The sequence below is a fragment of the Bactrocera tryoni genome, chromosome 2, assembly GCF_016617805.1.
Source record: "Bactrocera tryoni isolate S06 chromosome 2, CSIRO_BtryS06_freeze2, whole genome shotgun sequence".
NCBI lineage: Eukaryota > Metazoa > Arthropoda > Insecta > Diptera > Tephritidae > Bactrocera > Bactrocera tryoni.
In genome coordinates this window covers 46759319-46782537 of record NC_052500.1, presented here as the reverse complement: position 1 = coordinate 46782537, position 23219 = coordinate 46759319, and the positions used below count along the sequence as shown (strand labels likewise).

Below are 23219 nucleotides of genomic sequence, written 5' to 3'. Positions count from 1 at the left end.
CAAAACGTGTAAAAATATATTTCGGTAGGTGTATATTATACAAGCCCTAATTTGATTTACAAATTTGTAACATAAATTGCTGAAATAGATACTTGGTAGTCCAATAGCTTCATAATTTAGTATTACATGTACCTACTAGTACGTTACATAGATTTTTTGTATTACTGAACAGTAGTTTTGTGTATTTTATTGCCTTTATAATTAAGTATGTATTTGTTATATAATTGTATTTGTTTGAAATTATGTTAAGTGTGTATAACAGATCAGCACTGAATAAAAATAAAGTACTCATAATATACCAAATTTTAATACATCGTATCTAAAGATGTTTTTATTTGCTTTACTTCGAGTCACAAGAGTTATAAATAATGCTTTGAACACAAAGACTGCCCGACATGAGTGCACGACAGCGAAATTGTCCTGCCTGCAAATGTCATCTTGAAGCCAGCTTCTTGAACACTTTTTTACCCGGCAGTGACATCAAACAACTAATGTATACAACTTCGTTGCCGCCGTACTGAAACTTTTCTCTTGAATGAAATGTAAATAAATTGTGGGCAAAATATAAATAATTAGGTCGATTATTTTGTTTTAAATTGTTAATTGTTGTTATAAATGATATATTTAATGTTTCTGTTGGTAAATTACGTTAGATTTGTTAGAGCTTAGAATAATTTTACATTTCACATATTAGCCACAGCACTACAACTGTTCATTGTTGTCTAAAAGCGACAGCGATAACTGCATGAGCATGCATGACGAGCAAAATTAATGCGCCTTTAGCAACGCTAATGAGCATTGAAATTTTATGGTGACAGACGGCAGACTTGTACATTTAGACAGCTGATAGTGAAATTTGTTTATTTATTTAAAAAAAAAGTGAAATAAAAGTGTGTGAAAAAGTAAAGAATATTGGAAAAATGGATAGCAAACTGTGCGTTGTTTATTTTCTGCCATCTAAAAATATTAAAATTTGTTTTTTGTTAATATACTTGCACATAATTTAATTAGCAATATAAAAACTGTTTACCTCTGAAGCTGGAAACACAAACAAGGCGGCAGATTTCAAGCGACATCTGTCAAACAATAGCAGAAACTAGCCATTTTTGGGCAGTCTCAAATTTGGTAAATTCAGCTAAATGCTCGAAATTCTTGTGCATTCTTCTTCTTCTTAATTGGCGTAGACACCGCTTACGCGATTATAGCCGAGTTAACAACAGCGCGCCAGTCGTTTCTTCTTTTCGCTGCGTGGCGCCAATTGGATATTCCAAGCGAAGCCAGGTCCTTCTCCACTTGGTCCTTCCAACGGAGTGGAGGTCTTCCTCTTCCTCTGCTTCCCCCGGCGGGTACTGCTTCGAATACTTTCAGAGCTGGGGTGTGTTCATCCATCCGGACAACATGACCTAGCCAGCGTAGCCACTGTCTTTTAATTCGCTGAACTATGTCAATGTCGTCATATATCTCGTACAGCTCATCGTTCCATCGGATGCGATATTCGCCGTGGCCAATGCGCAAAGGACCATAAATCTTTCGCAGAATTTTTCTCTCGAAAACTCGTAACGTCGACTCATCGGTTGCTGTCTTCGCCCAAGCCTCTGCACCATATAGCAGGACGGGAATTATGAGCGACTTATAGAGTTTTGCTTTTGTTCGTCGAGAGAGGACTTTACTTTTCAATTGCCTACTCAGTCCGAAGTAGCACCTGTTGGCAAGAGCAATCCTGCGTTGGATTTCCAGGCTGACATTATTAGTGGTGTTAATGCTGGTTCCTAAATAGACGAAATTATCTACAACTTCAAAGTTATGACTGTCAACAGTGACGTGAGAGCCAAGTCGCGAGTGCGACGACTGTTTGTTTGATGACAGGAGATATTTCGTTTTGCCCTCGTTCACTACCAGACCCATTTTCTGTGCTTCCTTGTCCAGCCTAGAGAAAGCAGAACTAACGGCGCGGGTGTTGAGGCCGATGATATTATATTCTTGTGCATTACAAACTTGCATTAACATGGGTCAAATATGCAAGCAAATGTAAATTAAGCCCGCTAATGCATATTAGCGCTGCCGTCTGTCTGTCACCCTATTATAATGATAATTATCTTTTAACGTAGTTAATAATAAACGATTTTTTCGTAAAATTTATATTGATTTTCCAAAAATACGAAAATTTCTAATAATTTATCTTATTCATTTTTATTTAACTCTTTTTTTTAAATAAGTAAACAAATTTCACTATCAGCTGTCTAAATGTACAAGTCTGCCGTCTGTCACCATAAAATTGCAATGCGCATTAGCGTTGCTTAAGGCGCATTAATTTTGCTCGTCTGTCAGGGCTATTATTGCTTCTCATAGATGCATCAGCTGATTTATTAGTTAAGAATGAACAACCCTGTCCACATTATGTAAACTTGCTATTGGTGCGCAGATGTCGCCTTTTATTTTGGCATCGAATTGTTTAATGCACGTTTACGTCAATCAAGGGATTTATAAGAATATATCTATCATGGTTTTTATTTGACATTTTGCTGAAGTTAAATTTATATTAAATAAAAAATTACGAAAATCAAAAATTATTGAAGCATTTTTAAACAATATGTTCATTTAAAGTTTGTGTAAATTAAAATGGAGAGAAGTTAATCGTTATAACTTATCGATAGCTTGGTCCATCGCTATAGGTAAAACTTGTCTCATTCCGTTGCGAATCCATTTGGCCGTCAATTGGGGCAATTGGAGTTTGTAGAGTATTGTTTAAAAGTGAATAAACTCGGTTTTTCTGGCTCAGCGAAGTTATTGCCAACTTATTGAGGATAAGTTTTTTCTAAGTTTAAGCTGTGATTAATTATACATATTTATATACATATATCTATAGTGAAATATCATTCGTAATACGATTTTTGTGTTGTGCTGCATATATATTGTTTTTTGTGTGCAAAGCAGTAACCTTCATTGAAGTAAAGTTAAAAAGAAGAGCGACAGTTTAAGCCGTGCCAATTCGTATTGTGACGAGTTTTTGCATTCCAATAGATCGACATCAGTAAAAGCTAAAACCAGTACAATGGAAGACTTGGGTAAGTCAAAATTCTTATATGGGTGGGGCATCTTCTCTTGAAGCCGGTATAACTACATATAGAGGTATTGAAATGTCTTTGATTTCTTTTATTTATATCTTATAAAAACCCTTAATTTTCGTGCTTAGATTAGACCACAGTATATGTACATACATATATGGTATATGTGAATGTAGCAATTCTGTTCTGGCTATATTGCGTGCGATTGTCGACACGTAAACATTGACTTCCGCTACTTTGCATCATCAGCGAAAAATAAAACAATAACTCCCAGCAAACTTTAATGAATCTGTCATTGGCAATATAGGGTGCTCTACTCGTTTGAATGATGTAAAATAGTTTTTGGAAACTAGTTACTTATTTAGCGGATGTTGTGTTCTACATAAACTAACTATTCAGATGACTTCAAATCTTTGCGGGAGCCCCAATTAAACAACATTGTACATTCTTAAACATATACATATGTACATATGTATATGTACATATTTAGTTTATTATTACTGTATATGCATGCATTAAACATATGCCAAAAATAGAAATATATGTACATAAGTATGTATGTGTAAATGAAACGTTTTCAAAGAATTATTATGACTAATATTTTTATCCATCTTTATCAAAAAATGTCGATTCCATCAAACAATTTTTTCTCCCTACTGTTACCTTACCGTTATAAAACTCTTTACCGACCTTTGTTGTGAAAGTTAATTTATTTTCACACATCTTTACTTGCAACTCATTTCACATTCCAGGAGTCAAGATTTGCAGTCATCGCTATTTACGTTTATGTTGGAATTAGTCATTGACATGCCGCCATTCCGAACTTACCACGCGTATCAAACGAAATTTGTCAAAAGTGATGTCCGTATTGACAACGTAGAAATCAGCTGTTCTCTTTGATTTTAATTTGATTAATACTTTGCATCACTAAATTTATATACTATACATACATAAATGATTTTGTACAGATCTAACTTTTCAGTTATAATTTGTCATATCCACTAATAAAAATAGTCCACCTATTTAAAAATATTTGTATTCAACTGTTGCTTAAATTAATTTTACATTGCGAAATGTCTACAGAAGTGGCAACATTGCTCAAATGTGAACAAATAAGAACAACAGATTTTTACGTTGTCATTACGGCCATAACGGAAGAGGGAACGTTAGTCACTAACTGAAGCATGAAGCATTGTGCTTCGAAATTCCGTTGAAATGACTAATAAGTGTGTTATCACCAAGAAACTGAATAATATGCCTTCTGCAACATACGTACATACTTGATACATATTGTATGTACATACTTACATATGTATATGCAATTATTTACATTCTCTGTGTAGGTAGATGCATAGGTATAAAGTCAAAAGCAAAGCATTTTAACATTCATATCTGCTTTAGTATGCTTTTGAGATATGATGTAGAAATGCTTACTCGATATGTAGGCATATAGGATGTATGTATGTACATATGTATGGACATACGTAAGAATATAAAACAGTTGAACTTCCCTAATTCGAATCACCACAACTCACAAAAAACTTCGAATTAGGGAGACTTCGAGTTATAAAAGTTTTTTTAAAATATAGAAGTTTTCAAAATGCTGTAAAATATAGATTTATACACAGTTTTATTTATTTACTTCGCGTAAAGCTTTCTGCTTATGTATGTACATGAAACATGTATTCTGTAATTTTATGCTGAACATATCTACGTACATATGTATGTACATATGTAAGTATGTATGTAAATTTTTTGTTTGTTTGTTTCAGTGTTCAGTGGTTTGTAGGTGTAGGTGTATTTAAATTTCAATTTAAAATGTCAAAGGAACGTGATACATCCTCATAATTTTTATGGCGCTAGAAATCATATTCGTTGAGCCTGAAATATTCGGTTCTACTATGTCATCTGTCCGGCTGAGCTAATCTCATTGTCCACCGCAATATAATCCTTAATAGTAACATTTGAAGGGATAGACATTCGCGGCGACTTTTACGTCAGCAGCTGTTTCCAAACTGCGATTTTCTTGAAAAATGCGACTTAGAGAAAAGCATGTCAATTTAAAAATTCGACTTATGAAGAACTTCGAGTTAAGGAAGTTTGACTTTTTTAAACGCCATTGCCAATTCAAGAGTTCGTGTTTTAAAGAACTTCCGAGTTATAGAAGTTTGAGTTATGGAACTTCAACTGTATTTCAGCTTTTAAATAGCTTCAGAAAGAAGAAAGGGCCAGGTTCGAGAGTAACCAGTAAAAAATTCAAATGACATTTTAAAAATGTGATATATGGGAAGTAGGAGCGTACCTGAGGTTAATATATGATTTTAGCTAAAACTAGGCATTCTCACATTTTTACCAAGTTTTATGCAACCATTACGTACAATCTTTACTATAAAATTTAATGTTGTTGACTGATTTATTTAAAGCGTTAGTGAATTTATATACTATTTTTCAACTTAAACGTTATATGCGGGATTGGCAGACATGCGGAATAAATTCTTCTCGTTATCCTGTTATAAATATATATAACTTTACTTTTTATTACGCTTTTAATAACTATTGATAAATTTCTACGTTTTTTATAATTTATTTAGTTATAAATTTAATAAAAAAAAAAAAATTAAAAATAAATTTGAAATATAAATATATAACATACATTTCGGTAACATGGCAAATTAGTAATATTTCATCAATGTATTACTCATAGTTCAGTGTCTTATAATTGATATATTGGGAAAACGTTTCATCTGACAGCATACATATGTATACCCGCTAAATTCGTATCAGCTGATTATTTTTTATTGCAACACACTAAATAAGACTTTTATAAACAAAAACAAAGAACTCGTAAGAAAATTAATAACTTTTCATTTGGTGTTACGCACGTAGTTTTAGAACAACCCTGGCACGGGGGTGCGCTAAACTTCGCGGTGCTTGTTTTTAGTTACAGTGCACCCACTGTCGATCTTGACAGCGAACTTAGCAGCAAAAGTGCAACTACTATGCCCAGGTTTTGTTACAATATACATACATATATACATATACATACATATATAATCGCCTTTGATGCACTTATTTTCCTACTCTCCAACCGTAAGTGGTGTCAAATGAAGAAAGGGTCTTGAACTACTCAAGTGCGTGGTCGTGCTCACAGCTGCGACTTTATTGCCACGCAAAGCTACATTCATTGATAGGGTTATTGCCATTCATGTGTTTGTTGTTATTGCGGTGTTACATTTTGGTCGAAGGCAGAGCAATAGTTTGTTGATAAAGTTGCCGGTCGTCAACATTGCCTTTGTCCGACATCTACTCACACATAAGTACATTATAGTGGAAAGTCTGTGGGCTGATGCCAACATCAGTGGGAAAGTGTTTTTTTTTTTTTGTTTCGTTTGCCGTCTCGATATAATACATAATGCTTGTGAGTGTATTCTCGCTGTGCGCTTTTCTAACGGCGCTTGCTGTTCATAGACTTCTCTCCGAAATTTGCTTGGCGCTCGAGTTCATTTATTCAGTCACTCAACGAAAGTACCAAGTCATACATACTTTTAAATAGGTATATGCCTACATGCAAAGAGTTGTCGTTGACGCTACGAAAGCGGTAAATGCAAGAGCGAACGCGGACGCAAACGCTTTCCGACATCGCTTAACAAGCGTCATGCTGCCCTCCAAGCGCACACACAAACCGTGCACTGTGATGGGAAGATATCACACGGGCGTGGGGAGACCAATTTCGACGTGGAGTTTGTTGGTATTAGTGCGTCGCTTTTGCGCTTCGACTTGTGAGTGGCAGCGTTTGGTGGTTTTGTTTGCGGCTAACGACTGACAACTGAGGGCAGTGCTAGCGTTCCTAGATAAGCGCGCTCATCGCTTATATCGCATCGCATCTATCGCGAATTTGTAGTTGTAACGTGCTGTGGCTGCTTTAAATTGCACCATAAGTTACGGTTTGTGAGTGAATATTCAAAATATGCAATGATTATAGTCAAATTGAGCACTTTTTTGTATAGATTTAACAACAAAAATTTCCTTATGTGAAAGAAGCTCGTGTGTACGCGTTTTGCCACCCAAATGTTGTGCTACAGAAAAAACATATAATTTTAATGTTTCAAGTTCAAGAATTAATGAAAAAAGGCGAATATCAGCTTCAACGAAGTGAAAAAATAATTTCTCCACACAAAAACACGTTTGAGTATACAAACAATTACGTAATATGCAATGAAATCGTCTGAAGTTGTTAACTAACTTTGAAGATAATGTGAAGATTAGAACAAAAGTGATTACAGATGAGCTAGAAACACCGCGCAGCTAAATGTGTACATTTGTATATGGAAATACACAAAATAATATACGGTCAATCATACAAACGTACATACATACATTGTGTTATACAAATAATGTATAATATATGTAGAGGTATACTTTTAAAGCCTAGCTCAGTGCACAGCGTCTAATTATTAAAGAAATTATGTATACTTTGCTATAAATAGACGTAATATACACACATATGTACATATATTCGTAAAATTAGGTTTCTCCTATCAATTTTAGGCGAATATACCAATTAATTAAAAAATAATACAAAACGGCGCTCTACAGGTTGCATAGTTTACCACTTCGTTTCCAAATTTTACTACTCTCATTTGATAAGGCAAACAATTTATTTGATAAGAATAACACAACTAGCAACCCAGCAGTAAAATTTTCTAACTTGAAATATCAATCTCTAGTACTTATTGGCAACTTCCTCGACTAGCTTTGCAACATATACTACAAAAATGTTGCCAGCTTTATATCATTTCTCTTAACAAAATTTTGTTATAAACCTGTCATATTTAATTTATATAAAAAATTGAGATTTCTGTAATAAGTCAAAACTAAGAAAAAATGTTGACTGCGCTTGCGCCGAAACTGTAAAGTCATTTAAAAAAAAGTTTTCCATACAAGGGATTGATTTTGATAGTTTGGCTTGTGTGACAGCTATATGTTATTCTGGTTCTATCTGAAAAATTTGTTTGGGCACGGATTGAAGATAAAATAGTTTTTATGCAAGAAATTTATTTTGTTTGTTCAGTTTGTATAGCTATATGCTATAAATTCCGACAAATGAGGAACTTCTTTGCAAAAAAGGACGTGTGGAAAATTTCAGGTCGATATCTCAAAAACTGAGGTACTAGTTCGCGAGGGACAGATTGACACACAGACGGACATGGCTAAATCGTCTTATATAAATATATTTTATAGGGTTTCTGATGTTTCCTTCTGGGAAAATTACTTTTAAATTAATTAATAACTTTTAAACAATTTAATTGTTTCAGATGCACAAAGGTTTTTGCTTTCGCCGAGCCAAAGTCGTAAGGTAAAGGCACACACACCACTGTGCCGTTTTTTTTTACTGTTTTTCGTCGAAGAACTTATGCTAAATGTCGCTTGGGAAGTATAAAAAGCCACAAATAACGAACTGGCAACTGACAGTCTTAGTAATATATCACAATTTTATTTATAAAAAAAATGTTTAATAAACAAAGTTCCGAAGTCCTCCAAAATTTTTTTTGTTATGACGAAAGATTTATTTTTTAAATAATTTCGGTAAATATAGTTTTTTTGTTTTTAAAAAACAGTAAAACTTAATTTTTTTCTCATATAAATATGTATATACACATTCTTTCGTTCTTTTTAACTTTGAGATAAGATATTAATTTACATTTTTGCAGTTACAATGACTTCGCTCTCTTTTACTCTTAAATTGAGAATTCTGTTATTTCACGGACAAAATAATTTACTTATTTACGTACAAACTGATAAATTTGTGTTGGCATAGCGGCAATTTAAAAATTGGTTTATAAATAAAGAAGATAATTGCTGCAATACACTTTGAATTACATTTGAATGCATATATGTACATATCTTCGTTATTACAAATATAAATATACATACTTATAAGTATATGTACATATAAGGTGCATTCCAAAGTAAACAGGACTTTTTGAATCTAGCGCCCCATGGTGGCGCCATCTATATGTCGATGTGCTAGATTATGTTATCTTTATCGATTGTCCAGTGAGAATTTCATGACATTTCATCGATTGGAAGTGAAATTATTGCGTTTTAAGTGTCAGTATGTTTATGTTATCGGTGCGAAAATGAGCTCCGAACAAAGAGCCAATATTAAATTTTGTTTTAAAATTGGTAAAATTTTTTCAACATGTGGGAAAATCAAAATCCATCAAGATCTCCAAAACATCGATTTATCGCACTTTGACCGGACATTTGGGCTTACGAAAGGTGTGTGCACGGTTTGTTCCGCACAAATTGACTGACGACCAAAAATTGCTCAGAATCCAACATTCGAAGAACATCATTAAAGAGGTCAACAAGGACAAAAACTTTCTTTACAATATTGTAACTGGTGACGAAACGTGGTGTTTCCAATATGATCCCGAAAAGAAACGCCAGAGTGCTGAATGGAAGGCACCAGATGAGCCGAAACCCAAAAAATCGAGCATGGAGAAGTCAAAAGTGAAGACAATGCTGATTTGTTTCTATGATTCCAAGGGTATTGTCCACAAAGAATTTCTTCCACCCGGCCAAAACGTTAATGCGGTATTCTACCTTTGAGTTTTGAAGCGTTTGCGCCGTATTCGACGTATTCGGCCCGAATATAGCGAAGATGAAAGTTGGCGTTTGTTGCACGAGAATGCGCCGTCTCATCGATAGACGCTTGTGACCGATTATTTGACCAAAAATCACATTTTAACCATTAACCACTCCCCGTATTCACTTGGCATCGTGCGACTTCTTCCTTTTCGGAAAAGTGCATTTGCCCATGAAAGGAAAGCGTTATGCAGACGTAGAGGCCATTCAAAAGGCTTGCACCGTCATACTGACCGGCCAACGAGCTAAAACACTCGTTCGACATGCTTTTGGACCGTACAAAAAGCTGTATTGAAGCAGAAGGAGACTATTTTGATTAAAATAAATTGATTTAGCCGAAAAAACCATTTCTTCCGTTTATTTTTTAAAAGTTCTGTTTACTTTGGAACGCACCTTCTATACACATTTATTTTGAAAGTTTAAATTAAATTGAATTAATTGACTATGAATGCAAAGTCTAGTTTACACACTTTGAAGAAGATCGTTGTAAAGCGGCGTAAAATGTAAACCAGACCTGATAAATCATACACTCTTAAAAATAATTAATCCAGATGCCACAAGTTTAAAAATATCATATACATATGTATGTATGTATGTACATACATATACATATGTATGTATGTATGTACATACATACATATGTATAATTTGAAAACCACATCGTTACAATGAGCTTGGCCCTCGTATTAATTTCTTTTTTTCCCAATCCCGTTACTTTATTTGCACATTGATCTTACGTAAAGATTTGTCTGATGTCCTTATTTAACATGCATACTACTATTTTTTCATGGAAAAATCTTTCAGTTTTGGTTTCTGGCGATTCTGGTTGTCTTTTGTAAGTCTTTTTCAGAAGGTGTTTACTATTCTAGGAGCTGAAAGAATTGTTAAAATAATCTTTTGATTATTAAATGACTAATTACAGTGCAAGTGTATTTACAATCAAAAGATTATTTTAGCAATTCTTTCAGCTCCTTTCCGTTATTACTCATATTACATTAAAAAAGACTTATTGCTATTGTAGCAATAAATATAACTTTGCCTTAGTACTTTGCATTAGGGTTGATTGCTCATTCTCTAAATAATAAAATAAGCATTCGAAAATTTGCATGTTTAATTGCTTACTTTAATCTGATTCTATCTCTGTGTTTATATGAGGGTTATGGCGAAAGTGCTTATGGTTGAACTGCACTATACTCAATGCCAATTGCATTGATTCATGTTATTTAGATGAAGATAGTTAGAGGAACTAAGCTGTATTCCTATAATTATTTTTATACAAATTCTTCAGTGAATGAAATTAAATTGGAAGGCAGTAAAAAGGTGTTTTTTTATTTAAGAGCCACTGTAGCGGGTATAAAATCATGTGCGAACTCATTAATTTTTTATTGTGATATAATAATTTATGAACAGAACTAATGAAACATTTATCAGGTTTGAATCTCAAGCTGAAGAAAAATGATTTATTTTGGTTAATTTCTTTGACTATAATGAATATGTACATACATATAACGTGCGATGTCTCTTTGATCGTTTTTTCAAGCGAGTCGCTGCGTGACAACCACAATTGTCGTTCTGGAACAAAATAAAACAAACGCCGTTAATGTACATGATAAATACCTGTAGAAGTACGTGCAGAAATTTGAAAATATTGATTCCTTTAAAAACAGTCAATAATTTCGTAATAAATTGATAATATAAAAAAATTGAATCAATCAAAATTTCTCAACATACTTCTATGCAAAATTCAATTCTAAAGATAACCTAAAAATGAGAAATCGATCGGATAAAAATTATGAAAGTAATTTATATCGATAATTGAAAAAAAATAGTGTTGAGGAAAAGGCTTTTACAATTTCAGAGGAGAAAGTAGAGAAAGAAGAGGTGAACTTCTTATATACGCTTTAAGTGGTTTTCCTCAAATCAACTTGAAACGAATTTTTATGACTGTAAAGCATTGCTTACAAAAAAAAAAACAATATATGTATAAAAGATTTACATTGGCTGTACCCATTAAGGACATCACTAATGAGTTTTTATGGGAATATGTGTTTGCAACATTATTCCAAACCATTTGCCCTCACTTGTAAAAAACATAATCCAAACAACACTTAACTCCGTCGGCCATTGAACTTAGGGAAAGTATGCAAAACGCATTAATAATAAATAAAAGAAGTGATTCAATGTATGGAAAAGGTCTCCAATTGCAACAGCTTAATTTTTGAAAGAACTCATAAAAGTGCCGCCAAGCATTGCAAGTAGAATGCACCGTCTTTGCAGGGGCAGGCATACCTCTTCGGCTGTTAAGTAGTTTTCATTGTACTTTCACACTGTGAATTTCATTAATTTTCACTTTATAAAATGTGTTCATAAAGATAATTGAAATTGATAAAGATAAAGATGCCAGAAAATGTAGAATAAAATTTGTTTACTGAACATACGAAAACGGAGTTTTAGTAATAACTGCCATAAAAAGCATATTGCATTGCTTAATTATTCTTATTTTATTCACTTTTACAAATCTCGAAAGGAATTATTGAGATTTATAACAGGTGGTGCAAAAATTATCTTCCGATGTTTTTTGAAAAATGAAAAACTTTTTTAATAAATAAAAAACTTTGATTCTGCTTGTGGATTATTTTTATTTGGTCTTTTAAATTTTTTTACGTCAAGTCGAGAATATGATATCATGTAAATGGCCGCCGCCACAGTTGATTGTCATTTGAGCCCTTTTTAAGGCATTTTCCATCACTTTGGCCAGAACTTCCGGCGATAGGTCCTCACATTCTTGATGGATATTGTCTTTAAGAGCTGCAAGAGCCTGAGGCTTGTTGACATAAACCCGCGACTTCAAAAAGCCCCACAAAAAGAAGTCTGCAGCGGTCAAATCAGGCGATCTTGCTGGCCAGTGCAAATCGCCAAAACGGGAGATTAGGCACCCGGGAAATGCATCCTTCAGCATATCGGTTGTGGCACGCAGTGTAGCGTACCATTGTTTATTTACGTTTATTTCGCATGTGTTTACTACACAAATGTCAAAACAGAACTGACATTAGAGGTCAATTGAAAATTTTATAGCATTTTCTGACTTTTGCGCTACCATGTATGTATATGGTGTATATAAATGATCAGGATAATGAGACGAGTTGAAATCCGAGTGACTGTTTGTCTGTCTGTCTGCGAAATGATAACTTGAGTAAAAATTAAACTATCTTAATGAACTTTGTACACCTGATTCTTGGCAAAAGGTGAGGACGGGTTCGTAGGCACGCCCAAAAAATGCCAATAAACGAAAATCTATAAAGTGCTATAAATAAGCAGTAAGTTTAGATATGAAACTGTAATTTGGCACAGAGAATGACAGTAGCAAGAAGGATCTGTGGGCTAAAAATATGGAAAAATGAGCGTAGCCCCGAACGACAAGAGGGCTAATGTACATATCTCCTAAACCACTTAAGATTCAATATCCGAAGTCACAGAGGACAAATCCCTTAAGCAATCCTACAGACATTGTAAAAATGGATGAAATCGGGGTGATAACCGCGCCCACTTCCAAAATAACGATTCTGGTAAAAATACCAAAAATAGGATAATTTAATAACTAAATGCGTCAGAGACATTAAATTTTACAACTATGGAAGTTGGACGATGGGCGTGGTACCGCCCACATTTCGGTGAAAGTGCATATCTCAGTACCTACTCGGCCAATCTCGACTAAATTTAGTATATAATATTATCTGAACATTCCTATCTTCCAGTGCGAAAATGTGCGAAATTAGACTACAACCATGCCTTAATAGCTCAATTTGAAGTCCATCTGATTCTTTGACTTTCCAGTGTGCAAATCAAACACCAATAAATGAATCGGATAAAACTTTGCGTGAGTAGTGCCTAAAGTGTACCACCTTGTTATCAAAATATGTCCAAATCGCACCAAAACTATTCAAGCCCCGAGATACCGAATATTAGATTAGATTAGATTTATTTATGAGGAATACACCGCGACCTTTGGTCTATTATGCCCTCTCCTAAATCACATGGACTCACTTAGCCCCAGCACATCGATGAATTCCAATATTCTACTGGGTGCTAATGCGTCGATGCAATCCCTGTCCGGAAACATGGGTCCGAGGGCCTTAATCCTACGTCTGCAGACTGCTGTGCAGTCGATCAGCAGGTGTTCCGGTGTTTCAGGCTCCATGTCGCAGAACCGGCAGTTAGTGCAAGAAGATAGGCCCATGTTATATAAATGCCTATTTAACTTGCAGTGGCCAGTATAAAATGCGACCAAGAGCCTAAGCTTATTCCTGGGGAGGTTGATTACAACTTTGAACCTGCTCATGTTGTACCCTCCCATTAGCAACCTGGCATGCCGCATGCCGTGAGTTCGTTGCCAATACTTCTTTCTGCCCACTCCCTCTTCTTTGCGAAGTAGCTCCTTTATGGTATGGGGACCCACCCCTGTAAACGGTTCAGGACCTACCATTTTGGTGGAGGCTGCGGAGCGAGCGAGCTCGTCTGCCACTTCGTTACCGGCTATTCCTTTGTGACCTGGCACCCAAATTAGGTGCACCTGGTTTCTTCAGCCTTTCTCTGCACTCCTGCACTAGCAGCGACCTGATCTCGTAGGAGGAGATCGCTTGTAGTGCTGCTTGACTATCGCTGAGTATGGCTATCCGCTCATTGCGATAGTTGCGATGGAGGTTTATCTCTATGCACCGACTTATGGCAAAGACTTCCGCCTGGAAAATGCTCGGAAACTCCCCCATAGGTATGGAGAGCTTGGTGCGTGGACCCGCGATCCCTGCACCAATTCCCTCCGACATTTTTGAGCTGTCGGTGTACCACCTCAAAGTGCTGTTCCTCAGCAGCAATTCAAGGGTGGAGTTGTTCCACTCAATCTATAAATATATTAAATAAATTCAGAGATAATCCTCTTCTAATTATAGTAGTCATGTATGTCAAATCGGGTTGAATCGGAACAATAATTCTCTTAGCCCCCAAAAAAAATATTTTCGAACTTCCGTTTGACTTTATACCGTATAAGTCAGCATATGTATATGCGAATATCTTAATGAAATCGAGAGAGTGTGTTTTTCTATTAACGGTTCATCTTTGTGTCTAAAGTGGATAAAATCGGGTCAAACTTTGATCCTGACAAGTTTCAAGAGTATGAAATGCTCGGGTACACTCGAACTTAGCCCTTCCCTCTTCTTCTTCTTTACTGGCGTAGAAACCGCTTACGCGGTTATAGCCGGGTTAACAACAGCGCGCCAGTCGTTTCTTCTATTCGCAAGGTGGCGCCAATTGAAGATTCCAAGCGAAGCCAGGTCCTTCTCCACCTGGTCCTTGCAACGGAGTGAAGGTCTTCCTCTTGTTGATAATTTATCATTTGTTTTTTACGTGGCGGGTCCCAACTCAGCGCACAACCCTGTGTGGGGAATGTTTCGCCTTCTCACTTTAGCTCGCCTTCAAACGTATGTTCTTTGGCTACCCAGAGGATACTTGGTCAAAGACCGGAAGTCGTGAGCTGCTTGAGCCATATGTAAAAGAATCGTTTCTGGCCACTCCCAAGTGAATGGCGATCAGAGAACTTTCCTCACTTGCGTGAACTTCTACACATGACTTCATCCTCCACTTCCTTGCTTGTTTTTCATTATCAGTAGACTAAAGTATAAGTTTCCTTATTTGGTTTCTAAAGTTCTCAACGCTGTGCTTCAAAATCTCATCAATAAAATATGAAATTGTTAATAAAATTTTTAAAAGCAAAATGAATTTGAAAAGCGCTTTTCATTGCTGTGTTTGACGCCACCTTAAACACCACGAAGAAAGAATGATTCCACTTTTAAGTATTTAGTATTACTTTCACAACCAACCCCATCAAATTTTCTCGCTTAATACGATATATATATTTTCTGTTATTTGTCAATATAAATAAACAAGTTTTTTATACGAATGTGCGCGCATTCGTTGCAACTATTGCTATATTTAGCTACAGAGTGCTAAAAATATGCCCACACATCGAATAAACTGCATGACAAGAAAAAACATTAACTTCGGTTGCACTGAACCCTTAATACCCTTCAAAAGTGCATTCTTATAGCATAAGAGGATATAAGTAAAAAAACCTTTATCCTAATTTTGAACGATCAGCTTGAGTCAGAACTATTAGCCATAGTGGTCCAATTTAACAATTTGTTCGAAGACTGTAACGTTACCTTGGGCAATAATTTTTGCCAAATTTTGTACAAAAACCTAGTCAAGTAAAAATTAAAGAAGACCTTGAGATTAATCGGTCAAATTGTATGGAAGCTATATGCTACAGTTGTCCGATCTGAACAATTTAAACAAAATTTGTAGGCCTTGTATAATAATCTCCGCCAACGTCTCGTAAAGGTAATAACAAAGTTTTTCATACAGTGGCTTGAGTTTGATCATTCGTTTGTATATCAGCTATATTCAATAGTGGTTCTATATCTGCGATTCCGACAATGGGGAAAGGATGAGTACAAAATTTCAGATCTATACCTCAGAAACTGAAGCACTTTAGGTATTTACAGATATATAATATACAGACGGACAAACTGATAGACATGGGTAAATCGACGTTTCTGGTTGTTCCAAAGTTTGTGGAAAATTTAATATACCCTGTTCAGGGTATAAAAATATGTCTTTGATATTATATATATGTAGACAACAATGTGCACTCTATGTGTATGTAATACAGATGTTTCAAACCACTTACATTTCCGTCTAGCATTGCCAGAAAATACGCAGTCGTCGAAAGATTGACACTTCTCAGAGAAAGTGAAAGAGCGCGAAGGGGCTGAAAGTGTCAGAAAAGCGTACAATTGCATTTTCTAGCAATGGAAAGTGTAAAAATAGTGAAGTAATTACACTTGACTACATATGCACATATGTCTAACGTATTTGTATGTAGTATGTACACGTTTGCAAGTGAATACGTGAGGGTAGCTCAATAAGTAGGGACACCGGTTTTGTAGTTGAAAATTTTACAATTTCTTATAGCCTTTTCGCACAAGAGTTAATCCATCAATTAACCGATCTTTGCTCGACTAAAGCTCTAATTTAGGTCGATTTGACATACAAAATAAAAATCTTATTTCACTCCATTAATACTTATTCGAGTTGGAACTGAAATGCAACTCTGTGGACTGTTGTCCATACACTAAATTTGTCTGTGTTTAATACTGCTGGTTGTTGTCCAGGCTATAAACTTGGTTTTGTGCATAGATAAAGTAACAATTAGCTGAACCTTTCGTTTGTCGGTAGCCGGCAGTGTGAAAGGCAAATTACAATCTTGGTTTTTAATTTCTTTTACAAATACAACTCTGCCGATTATTTGTCAATCGTGTCTTCAATAACGATACCTCAGTTATTTGACTATTTTCAAATCATTTATTATAACAAGGATCAACTTAATCCAATTTTAAAACTGTTAAATTATGACTTTATTATAGAAAAGTATGGGTGTATCTACATATATATTTAAACACATATATAAATATCTCCTTTCCGCTTTTTTGCTCTTTATTCAATGCTTTATAAAAAGTGTTAAAATGATCGGATTTAGTTCAAATATGCGCCGTTTCGTTCGATAATCTGTTTCCATCTAGACGACAACTTCATAATACCCCTCTCGTAGAAGCCCCCCCTCCTTATTTGCGAAAAACTCAACAGCCACTTTTCACAAGCCTCTTTTGAGTTCAACTTTACACCAACAAGGGCATTCGCCATGGACAGGAACAGGTGGTAATCATTTGGCGCTATGTCCGGGCTATATGGTGGATGCGATAAAACCTCCCAGCCGAGCTCCCGTAGCTTCTGACAAGTCATCAACGAAGTATGTGGTCTGGCGTTGTCCTGGTGGAACACTACACCCTTCCTGTTGACCAATTCTGGACGCTTCTGGTCGATCGCCTGCTTCCAGCGGTCCAGTTGTTCGCAGTAGTTGGTAGAATCAAGCGTCTGGTCATATGGAAAACACACAGCAAAACCTTCCTGGCCGTCAATCCCGGCTTGGCCACTGTTTGGGACGATTCACCGGCTTTCAACCACGACCGTTTTCGCTTGATTAAGCGTCTGGCCATATGGAACCAGCTCATAGTGGATGATTCCCTTCCAATACCAGAAAACACACAGCAAAACCTTCCTGGCGGTCAAATCCCGGCTTGGGCACTGTTTGGGACGATTCACCGGCCTTCAACCACGACCGTTTTCGCTTGATATTGACGTATGTCATCCATTTTTCGTCTCAAGTCACCATTCGCTTCAAAAATGAATCGAATTCGTTCCCTTTCAGCAGCATATCGCAGGCGTTGGTTCGGTCCAGAAGGTTTTTTTGCGTCAAATCATGCGGCACCCAAGCACCAAGTTTTTTTTGTGCACCCAGCCTTCTGCAGATGGTTTAAAATGGTTTGGTGACTAACTCCCATCTTCTGGACGATGTCACGAGATGCCACATGCCGGTCTACCTCGATGTTTTCCATGATTTGATCGGTATTCGTCGTCACAGGTGTTCCGCCGGCTGGCTTATCCATTGTGTCGTTTTCTCCCGCTCTGAATTGTCGAAACCATTCCTCCGCAGTTCGAAGTGATAGAGTACCATCCCCCAAATCACCATTAATTTCACGGAAGTGAGTTAGTGAACTCCATGTTTACACGTCTGTAATTGTTGAACGCAATATCCAAACTAATCATGCATAGCGTCGTTTTGTAAGTTATGTCAAGACCTTTCATGTATAGTATTGCCAGATACGAGCTCCGTAGCGCTTAATACATAGTAATAATTTTGTCAAAAGACAAAAAAGCGGAATGGAGATATTTGAAAACCTAATATTTATGTATTTTACATAATAATGTATTTTTATTTTGTGTAAAAATTTCTTTAATTGTTTTGCTTCACTGTTACCATTATTAGTGTTATTACTTCTGACAATAAACTGGTTTCAACGTGTTATTATTAATCCAAACAATAAGCTTCCGATAACTATCATAAACCTTTATTAACAGCAGTCTCCACTTAATAACACATACATATGTATGTATTTATTTATATATGAAGCCTTTCAACGGCTGTTAATTTCTATGAAAATTATTTTGGTAAATATGTACATATGTAGAATATACACTTTGTCGGTAGACTTTAACACCTTTTCTCGCTTACACAACAATTATACGATAACAAATTGTAACAAAGATTTCAATTTTAATTCAATACGAGAGTACAAAACACTTTTCTTCTGCTGCTTTAGTCAAAACCGTGATCAATAATGAGCTGTAGGTTCAAACCTCAACATACATACATACATATTTTATAATGTACTAATGCCTCTCAAAACTATACGCTTTTATTGAATTAAGCAAGTGTTATATAGACTTTATTGCTATCAAATTCAAAGTTAACTTATTTTTCTTAAAGCAAATTAAGTAATTTAATACTATGTTTTTTCTTTTAATTCATCATTGCAGACATACATACATATGCATGTACTGTATAGTTTGTTTATAGAGTAAATAATATTTGGAGATGAACGCACGCAGTCAACGTTGATGAAGTCGGGAAATATTTTCATTTGGCTGATTTGTAAACAATTTTATATTCGCTTAATGCGAGTTCACTTTCTAATAGTTTCTTGTCTACTTCCTATATTTGCTTACTTGTACACTTGCATATTCATATACATACATACATATGTGCGTGAAATCCACTTGAATATATGACGTCGAACAATACATTCTGTTTGTAGAAAAATCGTTTTCGATCCTCTGTAAAATGGCAATGATCTGCGTATTCACATATAAAAATACACATCTTAGGGAAATTCTTGAAGAAATATTGAGTGGGCGGATGTTGCAGAGGGCTAAGAACACATTAATAACAGCTCTCACACAATGTTTACATTGATGTGCCAAGTTACTTTTTTCACTGTAAAAATTGCTGAGTTTAAAAATCTTTTGGCGAAAATGTTTTGTTTTTATTTAATACAAAATGGTAGCATTTAATATAGCGGTTTAACACTTTACTATCAGTACTGATCGGATAAAAGATATCACCATATTTTGTATTGTTGTATCAATATTAATTTTGTTATAGTAGTGTTTTGTAATACGATATTTGAACATATTATATTTGCTTTGTTATAGGCATCTACATATACATAATGTACTATGTGGCGTATGAGTAACATTTTTTCATTAACATTAAAGGAGTGTTAAAAGTATTAGTATAGTCCTGACAGACGAGCAAAATTAATGCGCCTTAAGCAACGGTAATGCGCATTGAAATTTTATGGTGACAGACGGCAGACTTGTGCATTTGGACAGCTGATAGTGAAATTTGTTTGTTTATTAAAACAAAAAGTGAAATGAAAGTGTGTGAAAAAGTGAAGAATATTGGAAAAATGGATAGCAAACTGTGCGTTGTTTATTTTCTGCCATCTAAAAATATTAAAATTTGTTTTTGTTAATATACTTGCACATAATTTAATTAGCAATATAAAAACTGTTTACCTCTGAAGCTGTAAACACAAACAAGGCGGCAGATTTCAAGCGACATCTGTCAAACAATAACAAAAATCTGTAATTTTTAACCAATGTTGTCTACTAAATTCAGCCAAATGCACGAAATTCTTGTGCATTACAAACTTGCATTCACATGGGTCAAATGCGCAAATAAATATAACTTAAGCCCGCTAATGCATATTAGCGCTGTCGTCTGTCAGGGCCATTAGAGCGGTATATGGAAATGTCTGACGCTTTAAATTTTAACTTTAGAATATGTAATTATTCAATGGGTTTAATATTGTATTTCTCTCTTATAACATTGCTTTGTGTGAAAAATGTTGAAAATATTTATTGTATTTAATATTTACATCCACTTTTGGTTACTTCAGAGTTATTACATATATTTTGCTTCTCACTTTGAACAGAAAAAAGTAAGAGATTTTAATTTCTCATTAATCGTGCTAATTAAGAACGAATCAATTCGGGTTATTTTTTTTGTCAGAAAAAAATACGATTTTTCCAATCACTTCCAGAAATTATTAGTGTTGGTGCTAGTGTATTATATTTATCTGAGCTTATCGCTAATCTATTAGTTGTATCTTCAACTCGTGCCGAACTCCCTAGTTTATGACTTTTTCTTCAGAATGTTCTTTAGAGGTCAGTCAAGTCGTATATCAAATTTCCAACAGCTAGCAATCCTAAATTTTATTTAAGCCATTTAATAACATTAAAAATGTAATTATATAAATTTTAAAATTGTTTTAGCGTATATTGTGCTTATACTCTGTAGACTGAAACGTGGGGTAATTTTAGTGCTTTTTCGTTTGAGGCTCCTTGATTTAAGTATCGTGCTTACACCTAAAAAATATTATTTTAGTTTTTGGAATCTATGAATTAGTCAGTTAGATTTTATTAACTCAAATTCCAAAGCAATTTTTTCTCTATTTATCGCTTGCGGAACCAATTCTTCACTTTAAGCACGTATACTTTATTTGTTTTTATACCCAGAACAGAGTATATTGAGTTTGTCATTAAGTTTGGAACACCCAGAAGGAAACGTCGGAAACGGCATAAAGTATATATACATACATATACATATATAAAAGTTCAACAAAAGTCGATTTAGTCAAGTGTGTCTATCTATCCGTATATATGTACTCGAAGTAGTCCTCAGTTTTAGAGATTTTGATTTGAAATTTTATAAACGTGCTTTTATGATTATTGCATGTCTGCATTCTCCGCTAGATTGTGTCTCCACCGATTTCTCTAAAGCCTTTGTTAAAGTTTCACACAATATTCTAATTAAAAAATTATAATCTTTAGGGTTTTACTCTGTCTTCTTGCAGTGGATTAAATCATATCTGCGCAATAGACGATGTGTTGTCAGTGTCGATGGAGTGTCATCTGATTCATTCATTGCGTCTTCGGGAGTGCCACAAGGAAGCGTCTTGCGTCCACTTCTCTTTGTGCTGTTTATCAATGACATTCCCAGTTGCTTCTCTTTTGCTAACTTTTTGTTGTATGCAGATGACTTAAAAATTTTCGCAATAATCAAAACTCACAAGATATAGAAGTATTCAAACTTCAATGGGATATTGATACTTTTAATGATTGGTGCCTGAAATCGAAGCTTCTTCTGAATCTAGATAAATGTTCTCAGATCTCTTATGGCAGGGGACCTAGCATCTTACCTTCAAGTTACAATATTTCTAATTACGTCCTAAAATGCGTTACAAAAATTAAAGATTTTGGGGTAATCTTTAACAACAGATATTCTTTCATTAATCACATCAACTATATCACTTCTAAATCATTCGCTGTGCTCGGCTTTGTCCGCCGAAATGCTTTCAATTTTTCCGACCCCTACACGTTAAAATTACTGTATACATGTTTTGTTCGGTCCATTTTGGAGTACGCAGTTGGTTTTCAATGTAATTAATGGAGGTATTGACTGTCCCTATTTATTGGGGAAAATTAACTTCAATACTCCTCAGCGTTGTCTCAGATCTATTTCCCATTTTATTATAAAAAGGAAAGTTCTAAATTTGCTGAATATGCTTCTCTCAAGCGTGCTATGCGTGAGTTTAACTCGATTTCCGATAAAGTTCTTCTTGATTTTACTCACTCTAGGGTATCCTTCATTTATATTCTCAATTCTGTTTTTTTGTTATATCGGATCACTATAGTGTAAAGTTGCTATACAAACCGACTGAGCAATATCAAGTTCTTGTATGGGAAAACTTTTCTATCTAACAAAATGTTGGACCCCTATAGCGTAAAGCTGACATAGAAATTGACTAAGCGATATCAAGTTTTGTATGTAAAAATTTTATAAACTATGTGTATTTTTATTTCTTTCGGTGCTTATTAAACTAGCCTCTACTGTACATGATCTCTTATTGATTTCATTAAGAACGCTTGAAACTAATTCTAAACTTCTTGAATATTTATTAATGTTTAGCTAGATTAATGATTCGCTATTTGTTAAAATATGCCAATTAAAGCTAGAAATTTCGCTGAAAAAATAACAATAATGCAAAGTTAAATAAAAGAGCTTACCTTCAAGGTATAACTTCTTACGTATGTATATATGTACATACATACATATGTACATATATTTTATATACAAATAATTCGCTATATTGTTAAAAACTCGTTGAAGAAGTATCCTATATATAAATATGTACGTATGTGCAGTCACTTAATTAACACGAAGTAAAATCTCACTAAAAAAATTATGACCGTTAAATCCACATACATTTGTATGATCTCTCTGAACGAATATATTAAAAGCTGAACTGACGGTAAAATACATACCAATGTATGTATGGATAAACATATGTATGTATATTTATTTTGTGTCAAAAAGCGAAAAAATTCAGGTAAATAAGTATGTACATACTTGTACATATGTGTGTATGTAGGTGTCCGGGTGTTATTGTCGTGAACCGGGCGAAGTTGAGCCGCAAAATATTGAGT

At 34.8% G+C, this 23219-nt stretch overlaps 1 protein-coding gene across 4 annotated transcripts in view; it reads left to right on the top strand.

The window, feature by feature from the left end:
* Positions 1-2689: 2689 nt before the first annotated feature.
* LOC120768980 (leupaxin) overlaps positions 2690-23219 on the top strand; it is a 71987-nt gene continuing 51457 nt past the window's right edge. The window contains exon 1 of one of the 4 annotated variants that reach the window (XM_040095790.1): positions 2690-3065. In XM_040095790.1, coding sequence (XP_039951724.1) covers positions 3053-3065 — 13 coding nt within the window. In that variant the 5' untranslated portion in view covers positions 2690-3052. Of the gene's footprint in view, positions 3066-6912; positions 7379-23219 lie in introns of those variants that run through there. The other 3 variants (XM_040095788.1, XM_040095785.1, XM_040095784.1) reach the window with 3 other exon arrangements.